Here is a 15,018-nt window from a genome sequence, read left to right as displayed (position 1 = left end):
AAATTTCTAAGTTTATTAAAAGCATTCAATAAACATCATGGCGTCTACAGCTGTTTGCTAACATAACGTAATACTACTTATAAGCCTGATAGTTTTCTCTTGAAATATTGTTAAACATAAGTTATTTTCTCCCTTATTAGACTAAGATATCGATACTTCTGGTCAAGAACAGATATTTCTTTGTTACCCTAGGGCAAAAACACCGGGATTCCCCTGCCATAAAAAAATGTATAACGTCACGTCAAAATAGCAGATTACGAAAGATAATTTCGATTTGATGGAAAATATGAAATCAACGTTTGCATTTTATAAAAACAAACTCTTTTTATTCACGAGGGAAAAAAATAATTTCCCGCTTTAGGAATAGGACAGAAAAATCTCAATCCTTGGGGTAAGTTTCTTAAAAGTCTAGCTAGCCCTCATTAAAGATTTGAGCTAGACTTTTAAGAATCTTACCCCTAGGGCTGAGATTTTTCTGTCTTATCCCAAAGGTAAGGAAGGATTACATTTGTCATTTTCATCATCATAAAATATTGTTTGAGACCTTTTCTAGGCAAATGTTCTATATCTATTTGATATCAATGTCTATGATTACCAAGAAATTGTGAATGCACAGCATCAAAAGGAGAGAATGATGTCTTTACCAGGGGAATAAGTCTTACTTAATCCGTTTTATTGATTCATCTTCAATATACAAAATCCGTTTCATTGATTCATCTTCAATATACAAAATCCGTTTCATTGATTCATCTTCAATATACAAAATCCGTTTCATTGATTCATCTTCAATATACAAAATCCGTTTCATTGATTCATCTTCAATATACAAAATCCGTTTCATTGATTCATCTTCAATATACAAAATCCGTTTCATTGATTCATCTTCAATATACAAAATCCGTTTCATTGATTCATCTTCAATATACAAAATCCGTTTTCATTGATTCATCTTCGATATACATAATCTGTTTCATTGATTCATCTTGAATATACATAATCTGTTTCATTGATTCACCTTGAATATACATAATCTGTTTCATTGATTCATCTTCAATAATCAAGAGAATATCATAGCGTCAACAAAGCTATAGTTCGAACTCTAATAATATATAATTACGAAAATGATACAGAACGGCATAAGTCTTGTGCTTTATAGACGACATTTGCTATGATAATGTAGCTGAAATAATAGCATGTCCTTAAAGTAAGGACCAACATATTAACATCAAACAACAACACCCTACAAAGAAATTGAATGTTTAAAAAATATTATGCAACCGTTACCATTGGAAAATGTCTTTTTGATACTCAAGGTTGATTAAACAGCTCTCCAGAAAAGCTCTTAGCGATTACAGATGATAAAGTGGTTCATTTTACCTTAACTTTTTTATAACGACATCAATTAACAAAGCTAATTCAAATAATCATACTGAAAAGAGATCAACGTACAAATCAAATATTGGAATCATGATGATTTTACTATATGCATAACTATATACATAATTACATTTTCCCAAAACAAGCCAAACGAAGGTCCATGTTTGCCTGTCACTTCATATGTTAAATGATTTGGTTGTGCTATAACCAAAATACTACCAGGACAATATGAAAGAACAATAGTACGCGATTTGATTGTGTTATAACTAAAATACTATCAGGACGATATGATAGAAAAATAGTACGCGATTTGATTGTGTTATAAATGAAATACTATCAGGACAATATGATAGAAAAATAGTACGTGATTTGATTGTGTTATAACCAAAATACTATCAGGACAATATGATAGAAAAATAATACGTGATTTGATTGTGTTATAACAAAAATACTATCAGAACAATAGTACGTCTTTTGGAATCTTCAAACAAGTAAATAACTATGTTAAATGATAGGTTACTACTGTTAAGATGACATAAAACCCTTCCGTGCGAGTTGCAAAGAAAATTGTTTTAGCCAAGGAAGTCAACGCAAGCACTGATTTTACGTCCAGTGTGTATGTCTACAGCAGTGAGTTCAATCTCTGAGCCCCCGAAGTACATCGTTACGTTTGCTCCTCTGTATTCGCCTAACGATGTATCGGGCATTTGCAGTGTCATTTCTCCTATCTTCTGACAACTGTCGTCAGTAACATATTTAGGATTTTCAGCTGTTGAAGCATACATTATGAACGTAATATATTTAGCTCCTGAATATCCTACTGTAAATGATTTAGTTATTGAAGATATTCCAATCTTTACAGGCAATCCTTTTTTGGTCAATATGCTGAAACAATGTTCACATTGAATCTCCCCATCCTCATCAACGATCCGATATTTATCATACCCATCTTTCCTGAATGAAAAACGTGTATGTATCCCGTATGTGTATTTACATATCCGCTCTGACACTGTATCAGGACAGTGTCCGTTGATCACGGCTCCCTTCAGTACGGCCAGGCTCGCATCACTAGGGACGATCAGACGGATGTCTCCGGCGACGGTTCTGATGGCGTCCTGGAGAAGTGGACATTCGGAGTATCCACCCACCATCAGGATAGCCTCACAATCCTTAACCTCCGGTTTACTGAGGATATCGGACATGTGATCGGTGATGTGCTTTAACGATTGTTCAAACAAAGATAGTGTTTTCTTTTGAGAAAGACGCACTTTGTTCCGCTTCCATTCAACGTCTGTTGAACAGTGATTAATTTCAATAGCGTCAGCTATAGGTTTTCCTGGATTGTACGCTGTGAATGATTCAAGTAGCGAATGAGGAACAGTTAACGTTGTTTTCGTTCCAACATCCTTACCTGTATACGTCTTTTTTTTTACCTCGAAATTCCTGTGCAAGTCTATGACACTCGGTATATCATTAGCCCTGAAGTGTTCAAATGCAGCCTTGCCGACAATACTCTCCAGTAATTCCTCTAAGGCTTCGTCCACCTTGGTCCCTCCCCAGTCGCCGCCATTAGCTGCATGAATTTCTTTTAGAAATCCTCCCTCCAGCACTTCATGTACAGTGATATCAATGGTACCACCTAAGGATAAGTCAAGCAAAATATAAACTATTATGATTTAAACAGATAAAAAACTCGAAAGAAAATTAATGGTATATTATACAATCATATATCAAAGCAGGTATATGGAGAAATCTTGAAATCGAATTTTGTCACTTTTTACACCCTACTCGGTTAAGTAGGAGTTAAGAAGTATGTCATCCAATAACATTTTCTAATCTAAACTATATCTTACCCCCAGCATCGAAAACCATGTACTTTGATCCTGATCGGAATGTTTCAACTTTGTCTGTGCGGTCTCCTGAGAGAAGATGAACTGCGGGAAGGTGTTTACAAAGCATCGATGCAGTCTCGGGTTCTAACGCTAGGATTAACTGATTTCTCACAATTCCAGCCTGAATAAATACAGGAAAAGAATATCAAAATTTCAGCAAAACCACTGGAGCATCCATTCAACATTTAGTAAATGATGTAGTGTTTACAAAAGCAGTATATCGTTACGACAATTTTAGTTTTATATTTATATTTCTTTGTTTAATATACACGTGTCGCTATAAGAAACATTTTTTACCTTTTCGGCTGCCTCTCGCATCATCTGTTTGGCCGGGTCAGTCCATATAGCGGGAACAGTCACCACCCATCTGATTTCTGACTCCGGAACATCGACTGCACGATTTTTTATCGTGTCCATCAAGTGACCCTTCAGGTAGGCTATCACAGCTGATATTACCGTGACTGCAGACATTTCCTTTCCATCTGATGTTTTCAGCATCTGATCTCGGTTGATCTGAAATATATTTATATTGTAAATATTTTTCATACAAACGAAAGACATTTTCGTGTTGGCTAAAGGACAATGTAATCTAATAACAAGTGCTTTACTATAAATGGATCGTGACATGCTGCACAGTGAGATTAGCCCTCGCGTTTTTATAGATCAAAATGGGTATTGTATGAATTACCAACCGGAGAGGGCAAAGACCACCTCATCTCGGCGGTTTTCTCTACAACTTGGATACTATTCACCGATTTTGGGTTTTACAGATCTATTTTTTTTTGTCTTCGCAATGATTCAATTACTGTGCCACTTTGATCTTTGATCACCAAATTTGTTATTAACGGACTAACATCTATAAAATCAACAGGTAGTAGCAGTAAAACCGCTTTCGAGGCACGATCTGCCTTTCCATTTTCATGTATTCCCACATGTCCGGGAACCTTACATGATGTAATTTCACATTACTAACTCACTGAAATACCATACGGAAGGCAAAAATACTCCGCTCGGACACATCATACTGACAACGGGTTTACCAGGTGTTGCGATCGAATAAAATGCCAAACATAAAGCAGGTAATCGTAACTACTACATTGAATGACTGGTTTGTCCATTTCCCCAACAGCAAAACGATTTACAAATGAGAGTCATTACTAAGCAAAGAAACAAAAAATAAGACGGTAGGGTACAAAAACATATCGCTAATTCAGCAGGGATTTTTCAGTTGCATGGGTTGGATTCTCACATATGTCGCCACTTACGATTGTGCAGTGGGTGACAGCAAATCTATTTATTCTCAATCCCAGACCTGCAGGGATGATATGTTTTGCTTGACGAAAAAAATTGGTTTCATATGTAACTTCGTAATAAACAACATTTTTGCATGCGATCCATCATGGAGCTCATTAGAACAAATAATCCTACTTTGCATCTTGATTTCGTCATGCTCCCCATGATTTTGACATATGATTACAACCCTTTTTTTAAAGTCTTTGTCATAACCCTTTCCATGGCACTGGTTAAACTTATTCCCCTGGACGCTTTGTGTACACGGTAGAAGATTTTAAACTATTTTTTGTTTAAGATAAATGAAATTTCAGTAGGAAGAACTGACAGAACGCCAAAATCGTCAAAAAATTCTTCAAGATGATTTTTACAGTCACTATTTACTTGCAAGTCACAATTAATGTAAGTCAAGGTCTTTCATTTAAAATATTTTAAATGCCCTTTTGTTACAGAATGTTCCTGGCGAAATAACATGGACCTATGTATCTTGCTTATTTAAGGAGAGGTTGTTTAAATATTTCACAGCTGAATATCAATATGCAAACAAATAAAAAAAGGTCATTCATTAGAACATTAGAACTTGGTAGCCCTTCATTCCTATATGCGCCTTGACAACTGTTATCACCTTAGCCAATTTGAAGCCTTTTTGACATTTAATATAAGTCAAGGTCATTCATTTGAACAAACTTGATGGCCCTTCTTCCCAGCACGTTACAGGCCAAACATCATCAGCCTGAACATTTTAGTTGTTCAGCAGAAGTGGTTGGAATGTTTTTTTAAGACAATTGACCCCTTTGACCTTGAATATCAGTCCAAATCATTCATTTGAACAGACAGGGTACTTGTAGCACTTCACTTCAGCATGTCACAAGGCAAATAACAACATCCCAGGCCTTTTGGTTATTTAGAAGAAGTCGTGTAAGGGTTTTAAACATATTTGTCCCATGTGACCTTGAGTATATGTCTACGTCATTCATTTGAACAAACTTGTTAGCCCTTTATCCCGGCATAGTACTAACCAAATATCATCAGACTGGCAATTTCGGTCATTCATTTGAACAAAGGTGAAAGCCCTTTCTACAAGTATGCTACTGGCCAAATATCATCACTCTAGGCCTATTGGTTATTCAGAAGAGGTGGTTTGACCCATGTGACCTAGAACATGGGTCAAGGTAATCCATTTGAATAAACTTGGTAGCACTTCATTCCATCGTTCTATGATCAAATGTAAACATCCTTGGCCTTTTGGTTATACAGAAGAAGTCGTAAAGTTTTAAAACATATTTTACCCCTGTTACCTTGAATATAAGTCAAAGTAAGTCATTTGAACAAACTCTGTAGGTATATTCAAGCATGTTATTTTCAAAAGATCATAAGCCTTTGTGGCCTTTTTTGGATATTAAGAATAAGTTGTTCGATTGTTTTAGACATTTTTTTTTGATTCATTTTCAATTTTTTTACATGACATAATACAACACATATGGTACATGATTGTTGGTTAAGCTCTAAAAGCTTAAGATTTGTTGCTAATTAATTCACTATGAATAAATATTTATCAAGCATGTACCTATATACAGAGACAATAAAGAATTCACACATGGACACACCTACACAAAAGACAAAGGACAAGACATGTGGGACAAAGCAAAGACAGGGGAAACCTAGGTCAGAAAGATGTTAAATTTAATTTATTAAATTTTTAAATTTGCAACCAGTGATGTATTTGTGTGTTAATCTGTATTTTATTTTTAATGTTTATTTAAGATATTATAATTTTGTGAGCTTTTAATTCGAATTTGATAGGATTTTTTAGACCATTCAAATTGAGTTCTATTTCAAGGCATTTTGATTTATTTATGTATTGTTTTACCGTAAGTAATAACAAGTTATCTATGTTGAACTTTGTATATTTATTAATTTGCTTGCCAAAGATAAATCCTGTTTTTTTAAATCGAAGACCAAGATTTTTAGCAATAATAGTAATTCTTATATTTTCTATCATATTAGATACCTTTTCACAATCCCATAATATATGTGTTATTGTTTCTGGATGAGTTTTACAAAAAGTGCACATATTATTATCGAATTTACCAATTTGAAATGAAAATTTGGTTGTGGTTAGGATTCTATGATTTATTCTGAATCGTAACCATTGTAGTTTGGAACTGGTACAGGTATTGAAAGGATATTTGTATATATTGAAATTTTGATTCCATTTATTTTGGGCGGTGGGTTAAACTTCATTTTTTATTGATATGGTATACATTTCACGAGCTCCTTTCTCACATCTTAGGATTAACTTGAGATTTATGGGTATACTTGGTAGCATAATATTATTTTCTGAATCGAAAGCTTGGCGGTTTTTCCTTATAAACTTACCTATAGCATTTTCAGACTCTGATAACTTAAAAAATTAGAACGAATGTTCATTTTTTCACAAAATTCTTCTAAGCTGTATAAAGATCTATCTTTTTTAATAATGTTGTGGATAAAATGAACCCCCTTTTTGTACCATGTATTATTGAAGATAACTTTTCGATCTGTTTTTATTTCACTGTTAACCCATATTGGATTTTCACTAATATTTGTTTTGTATATTTTGCTTGCATTGATAGTTTTATACCAGGCATCTAAAACATCTTTCCAAAATACATTTTTACAATTTTTTGATATTTCTTTCAATTTCTCAATTTCAATATTTGCTAATTTCTGTATATCAAATAACGATTCCACAACAATACCCCAATTTCCTAGTTTACTATATATACTTCTGATCCAAGTTGCTTTAAGAAGAGTTATGAACCATTTTAGATGTATCATTTTAAGCCCCCCTTCTTCATAGTTTTTTTATAATTATATTCCGTTTTACCTGATCTGGTTTACCATTCCATAGAAAATTGTACAATGTATTGTTAATCTGTTTAATATGTAAGTCATCAGGATTGGGAAGCAATATAAACAAATGATTGAACTGAGATATTATTAGAGTTTTGATAACAACTATTTTATCTATTGGTGTAAGTATTATTTTGTTCCAGACAGATATTAAAGACTTCAGTTTTGCAAGATTTTTGTCAAAATTCAGTTTGATAATTCTGTGTAGGTCTACATCATATTCTATGCCTTATAGGGTGAAGCGTGTACTTCCCCATTTTAAGTCAAAATTTGTAATAAAAGTGTTTTCACTGTATTTTTTGCTGCCAATCCATACTACTTGGGTCTTGGAGAAGTTCATTTTTAGTCCAGAAATAATAGCAAAGTAGTTAAGAGCTTTTAATGTTTCATCTAAAGACTTGTTTGAACCGTCTAGAATAACAGATGTGTCATCAGCAAATTGTGATAAGAGGATAACCTTTTCCCTGATAAGTACTCCTTTGATATTTTTATTATTTTTCAAAATTATTGATAGAATTTCAGCACATAAAATGAAAATATATGAAGATATCGGGTCCCCCTGACGACAGCCCCGTTCTATATTGAAAAAAATTGATAGATTCCCCATAAACATGTATTTGACCCGATGACTTTGTACATGTAAATCATTCATTTGAACAAACTTGGTAGCCCTTCATCCCATCATATCATCAGCAAAATTTCAACATGCCTGGCTTTTTTGTTATTCAAAAGAAGTCACTTATAGGTTTTAAACCTATCTAACCAAAGTGACCTTGGATATGCGCGAAGGTCATCCATATAAACAAACTTAGTAGCCCTTCATCCCATCATATCAACAGCCAAATAACATCACATTAGGCCTCTTTGTTAGGTAGAAGAAGTTGTTTTAATTTAAAACTTGACACCACAACACGGAATAAAAAAAATAGACGTAGGTCCTAAAACTGTATAGTTACAAGTTAAAGACTTGTTTACTGTGGAAAATATATTTCACGGGGACACTGTGATTGCGGATGAAATGATTAAAAAGGACAACCTACATGCTTTTTGTACAAATCCATTTTGAAGCGGCGAAAGAAATACCAGCCTTTTTGGTCATCATCCAGTACCAGGTCATTATAAAAATCTTCAGCAGCATACCCAAAGGAATGAAATATCTTATCTGGCTTAAATAGAACACAGGTGGATGTTTTTTGAGACGCGAGTCCCCCAGATCCCGCATTCCATGTCATTAAATTTATAATCAAGGGATCGGTTTCGAAATCATGTCGAGTGGAGTAGGCGTAACCACTGTATGTAGTTCCGAAATCAATGGCGGCAACCAACAGGAAACTGTCCTTAAGTTCCATACTGAAATTGAATTCGGTTTAATTAGTCATGTCACCTATTATATCATGCAGGGATCTTCCAGCTCGTAAAATAACAAAACAGATTGCAAAAGACCATGTGTGGTTGGCACGGTTTGCCCCCTAAACCCACAATATTTAAAAGGTTCATATTTGCAATAACTGTTTCTCTATTTTAAAAAAAATCAATGTTTTCATGAAAAGAACGTTTTTTTTAGACATTCTCCGACGTATTGCATACTGTTTATATTTGCAAAATAATTGTTTAGTTTAAAATCGTTTATGCAAAATTCCCGGTAAATACCAATGTTTGGATAACATAGATAGTATGTCTCCCTATTTTAAAATTGAAATATATGTTGTCATATGTCGTTATGCGGTTACAATTAATGTTTCGACTTCTTCAGAACTACTGAGCTAATTGACGTGTGTTCCGTATGTTGCTCCGCCGAAGAGTTACTATGTTTCGAACTGATACAAAAAAAATAAGATGGCCTTCAGGGCCCCTGATTGACTGAGATATTTTCGATTTCTCAAGAGTGGTCAAAGTGGTTGGCTTCAGACTTTGTACAAATGTATGTAGCTACATTAATAGTTAACAGACAACAGGCTACTGATTTGAAAATGTTTGTCTATAAAGATATATTTTTTTATTATTTATATTTTAATGTAAATATATAGACAAATAGATATATTGAAACAACCATAAAACAGCTTTTATCAATTTTAACATTCATCCCAAATGATATGGGAAAACATTAGTATCTACAACATTTGTTCAAACCGTTCATCACCGAGATTGGAATCAACCTTATATAAGTAAAACAAATAAATATGCTGCATCTTTTTGCAATATTTTGTATATTTATATTTCTCTCTACTTCTAATCACCTATCGTTTCTTAGTGCCTTGCTGTGATATACCCACTTACACAGTTATGTAGGATCGTCTGTACATTTCTACAGTTTGATAAATGATTAGGTATTTTGTGCCGATCATCTTAAAAGTAGATAACTCATTGATATAACTAAAATGTACAAATCAACAGTATACACTGCACTGGTTATAAGTAGGTGATGATTGTCGTGCAATTTCGTTAAGACTTAGTATCTGGTAGTTTCATGATGTGATAAATGTGCTTATGGGTAAATTTGACACTAAAAGAGTAGAAATTATACAGAGGGGAAGTTAAGGAATCGCCCTATCAAATAAACAATACGATACATATCCGCGTGACCTCCGCTCCTAAAACACAAACAGAAACCTGCACGACGTATATATTAAATGATCTCAGACCAACCCTGGCAAAACGATTGATAGGTATGTTTAACTTTCTAGGGTTCGATATCCTATTAACAACCAAATTAATTTAAGGCCGTGCCTCTATCTGTATAATGTATGCGTGTCGTTTTGTATGTACTAGACACAGCGTATACTGTTATTGTCTTAATGTGATATATAGCAGATACACACAAATGGACAGACGCATATAACAAACATACACCAACACAGAAATGGACAGATACATATAACATACATAAATCTACACACAAATGGACAGACACATCTAACAGTCAAAACCTACACACAAAAGGACACGCATATAATAGACGTAAACCTACACACAAATAGACAGATACATATAACAGACATAAACCTACACACAAAGTGACAGATACATATAACAGACATAAACCTACACACAAAGTGACAGATACATATAACAGACATAAACCTACACACAAATGGACATATATATATAACAGACCTAAACCTGCACACAAATGGACAGACACATATAACATACATAAATCTACACACAAATGGATAAACACATATAACATACATAAACCTACACACAAATGGACAGACACATATACCATACATAAACCTACACACAAATGGACAGACACTATACAGACATAAAACTACAAACAAATAGACAGACATAAAACAGAGTTACATAAACCCAAACTAAAATTGACAGACACTTGGACAGATATAAACCTACACGCAAATGTACAGACACATATAACATACATAAACCTACACACAAATGGACAGACACATATACCATACATAAACCTACACACAAATGGACAGACACATATACCATACATAAACCTACACACAAATGGACAGACACTATACAGACATAAAACTACAAACAAATAGACAGACATAAAACAGAGTTACATAAACCCAAACTAAAATTGACAGACACTTGGACAGATATAAACCTACACGCAAATGTACAGACACATATAACATACATAAACCTACACACAAATGGACAGACACATATACCATACATAAACCTACACACAAATGGACAGACACATATACCATACATAAACCTACACACAAATGGACAGACACTATACAGACATAAAACTACAAACAAATAGACAGACATAAAACAGAGTTACATAAACCCAAACTAAAATTGACAGACACTTGGACAGATATAAACCTACACGCAAATGTACAGACACATATAACATACATAAACCTACACACAAATGGACAGACACATATACCATACATAAACCTACACACAAATGGACAGACACATATACCATACATAAACCTACACACAAATGGACAGACACTATACAGACATAAAACTACAAACAAATAGACAGACATAAAACAGAGTTACATAAACCCAAACTAAAATGGACAGACACTTGGACAGATATAAACCTACACGCAAATGTACAGACACATATAACAGACACAAACCTACGCACAAATGGACAGACCCATAGAACAGACATTAACCAGAACAAAAATGGGCACATATAACATTAAAAACAAAACACACAAATGGACATACATATATAACAGAAACAAACCTACACACAAATGGACAGATACATGTAATAGCAAAAACAAAACACACAAATGGACATACAGTACAACAGACATAAAACGACACAAACTTGGAGAAACGCATAAAACATACACAAACCTATCACATATAACAGTCGAAAACATACACACAAAATAACAGACACATAACAGACATACCCCGGCTCCTCATTTTTTACACACTTAATTAATGATAAATTTACACGTAAGTCGCTGTAATTACGGATGTTTGATAACTCCTACATTGCTTGAACAGACAGTGAATTATTCTCCTTGTCTTGTTCAAATCTTACCTTGACTTTGTTCTGGACTTTTTATGAATCATTGAAGATATGTATCCTTGTTCCAAACATTATTATACACTGTTGTATATACTGTACACATATATATCTCACAATGTGCGAGATGATAGGTGACGCTATGTTACTAACAAAACAATTGCATTATGTTATCAAAGCGGAAGAGGTCTATAAATACACCAGATTCATAGCAAACAGAACAAAAGTAGCATTACTGTTTATTGTATCATGGCATACTTCTTTTGATAAATCACATCGACTTCGAATCGGATTTTGACGACCTGGCAAGAAAAATGTGGTAAAACACGGCCAAAACGACGTATTCAGGTCGTCTTGTTTTGATTTATTTTGAGCCTTTTTTGCAAGCTTGATTTATGTATTTATTCTTTTACGAATTGACAAACAAACCGAAAGCGAAAGTAAAACGTGACAGGAATAAGTAAAAAATGTATATGTTAAGCACATATTCAACATTTGTTCAATTGAATAACACATTTCAATTATGACTCAAACAAGGGCTGTATTTCGTTGGTTTTACGTTATCCTCATTTATTTAAGCGTCCTATTAACAACTACGACAAGATGAAGACATACATCCATGTGTGTGAAGTATACGGTTTACAGGTGTATTTGACTCCTTGTGCAATTCCATTATGACGGGCACCCCTGCATGTCTGGGATAGATAAAATAATTCTGCTGCCGTTACCCGCTGTATGTATCGTAAAAAGGCGACATATGCTATACCCCTTTGCAAAATTTGTGATTTGCATTTGTGCCCACTACTTGGGAACAAAAAAGCGACCAACATAAACCTGCTGCACCGATATTTGGGATCAAACACGCATACAAAACACACATGGAGGCAATCTTATCTGTACAGTTGATACATGTGTATAAGAAGATCCGAGGTATTTAATGCTAGGCGGACGCGACGCTGGATTCGAATTTATGTAAAGGCGGCGGTGTAACAAGCGTTCGTCGGATTGGCCGGTATCGAAGGAACGGGCAATATCGGGTTATATGCGGAAAGATATGACACTTGATGTAAATATGTCCAGTAGTTTCGTCTGTACATTTATACAGTATGATAAATGCTTAAATAATGGTGAAGATTATGTTAACGGTAGATACCCCATTGATATAACTAAAATGTACAAATCAACCTTATACACTACAATGGTTATAAGGTAAGTGATAATTGTCATGTATTTTCGTTGAGACTGAGTATATGGTCAATTCATGACGTGGTCAATTTGTTTATTGGTAAATTTGGCGCTAAAAGAAGTGATTATATATTGGGCAGTTAATGAACCGCCGTATCAAATAAACCTTAAGATATAGATCCGCATGACATCCACCACTATATAACATACATAAACCTGCACACAAATTGTCACACTCATATAATAAACATAAACCTACACACATATGGAACGACACATTTAACATATATAAACCTACACACACATTGACAGATACATACTTAACAGACATCAGCCTACACACAAATGGACACACACATATAACATACATAAACATACATACAAATAGACAGAAATATAACATACTGAGACCTTAAAACAAATGGACAGACACATACAACATAAATAACCTTACACACACATGGACCGATACGTATAACATACATAAACCTACAAAAACATTGACAGACACATATAACAGACAAACACCTGCACACAAATGGACAGACACATATAACAAACATAAACCTACACACACAAATGGATAGACACATATAACATACATAAACCTGCACACAAATAGACAGATACATATAACAGACATAAACCTCTACACAAATGGACAGCCACATATAATAGACATAAACCTACACACAAATAGACAGATACATATAACAGACATACAAAAAAACGGAGTGTACTCTCATCATAAACCGCTAGAGTACACTCCGTTTTATTTGTGTTATAGCTCCATAACATGAAAAATATATTCAAGTTAATCCTGAAATAACAGACATAAACCTGCACACAAATCGACAGACATTTTCAACAGACATATACATATACACAAATGGACAGATACATATAACAGACATAAACCATACACATATAACAGACATAAATACACACACTAATGAACATATAATATATAACAGACATCAACCTTCACATAAATAAACAGAAACACAAATTTGACATACTCCGGCTACGCAGTAATTTACACATTAAACGATAAGGTTACACGCAAGGTAAATCGCTGTGCTAGTTTACTTCCTCAATGCTGATTTTCAATTTGTCTTACATAGCTTGAACAGATAGTGAATTAATCTCCTTGTCTTGTTCAAATCTTACCTTGACTTTGTTCTGGACTTTTGTTAATCCTTTGCGATTTGTACCGGTCGTCCAAACATCACTATACACTGGTGTATACACTGTACAAATGGATACCTCACAATATGCTGGTTTTCACGTGTCGCTCTGTTCCTAACAAAAGAATAACCGGTTGATGTAATCAGAGCGGAAGAAGTCTATAAATAAACAACAATCATAGCTAACAAAACGAAAGTAACTTTACTGTTTATTGTACAATGGCATTCTTTTGAAGTGTTTTGATGAATCCCATCGACTTTGAATATGATTTTGACAAAGTGACAAGAAAGATATCTGCTTAATACGGCCTTAACAACGTCTTTGAACAATTTTGACCACAAACGTTTGAAAGCTTGATTTATGTATTTTAAGTTCTACGTAGTGACAAACAAACCGAAAGCCAAAATAATACGTGACAGGAATACGTTGATATAAAGTATATCTTAAGCATGTAGTCTACATTTTTGTTTCAATTGAGTAACACATTTCAATTATGACTCAAACAAAGGCTGTGCTTCATTAATTTTAATTTGATTTCATCGTGTTAACCGTCCTGTTGACAGCTATGGTCATTTAAAGACATATGTAGGTGTAACTCCTTGTGTAATTCTATAATGATACTATAATATTATACGCATGTAATCTAAGTAAATATAGGTGCACAATCCGAGGTGTTTACATGCCTGGGACCTA

The 15,018-nt window shown here is 34.1% G+C and overlaps 1 protein-coding gene across 2 annotated transcripts; it reads right to left on the bottom strand.

Moving 5' to 3' along the window:
• LOC110453841 (heat shock 70 kDa protein 12A-like) lies at window positions 1-14,467 on the bottom strand. Of its 2 annotated transcripts, none has more exons than XM_021503014.1 (5): window positions 14,308-14,467; window positions 8,495-8,804; window positions 3,567-3,782; window positions 3,231-3,390; window positions 1-3,016 (listed from the first exon to the last, which is right to left on the bottom strand). In XM_021503014.1, exons 2-5 carry the CDS (start codon window positions 8,801-8,803, stop codon window positions 1,950-1,952), a joined length of 1,752 nt encoding a protein of 583 aa, XP_021358689.1. In that variant the 5' UTR covers window position 8,804; window positions 14,308-14,467; the 3' UTR covers window positions 1-1,949. The 2 variants fall into 2 exon arrangements, with proteins under 2 accessions (XP_021358689.1, XP_021358688.1); XM_021503013.1 differs by lacking the exon at window positions 14,308-14,467 and adding an exon at window positions 11,968-11,999.
• Between the last annotated feature and the right edge of the window lie 551 nt (window positions 14,468-15,018).

Source organism: Mizuhopecten yessoensis, unplaced genomic scaffold (genome assembly GCF_002113885.1).
Source record: "Mizuhopecten yessoensis strain PY_sf001 unplaced genomic scaffold, ASM211388v2 scaffold7521, whole genome shotgun sequence".
NCBI classification, from domain to species: domain Eukaryota; kingdom Metazoa; phylum Mollusca; class Bivalvia; order Pectinida; family Pectinidae; genus Mizuhopecten; species Mizuhopecten yessoensis.
The sequence above is the reverse complement of the archived record's forward strand: the minus strand, read 5'-3'. Positions and strand labels throughout refer to the sequence as shown.

Coding starts and splice junctions, on each gene's coding strand:
- LOC110453841 (XM_021503013.1), bottom strand. CDS start 11,999: ATGATTCATAAAAAGTCCAGAACAAAGTCAAG. Junction 8,805..11,967: donor AAGTCCAGAACAAAGTCAAG/GTAAGATTTGAA, acceptor ATTCAATTTCAG/TATGGAACTTAAGGACAGTT. Junction 3,017..3,230: donor CATGGTTTTCGATGCTGGGG/GTAAGATATAGT, acceptor ACTTATCCTTAG/GTGGTACCATTGATATCACT.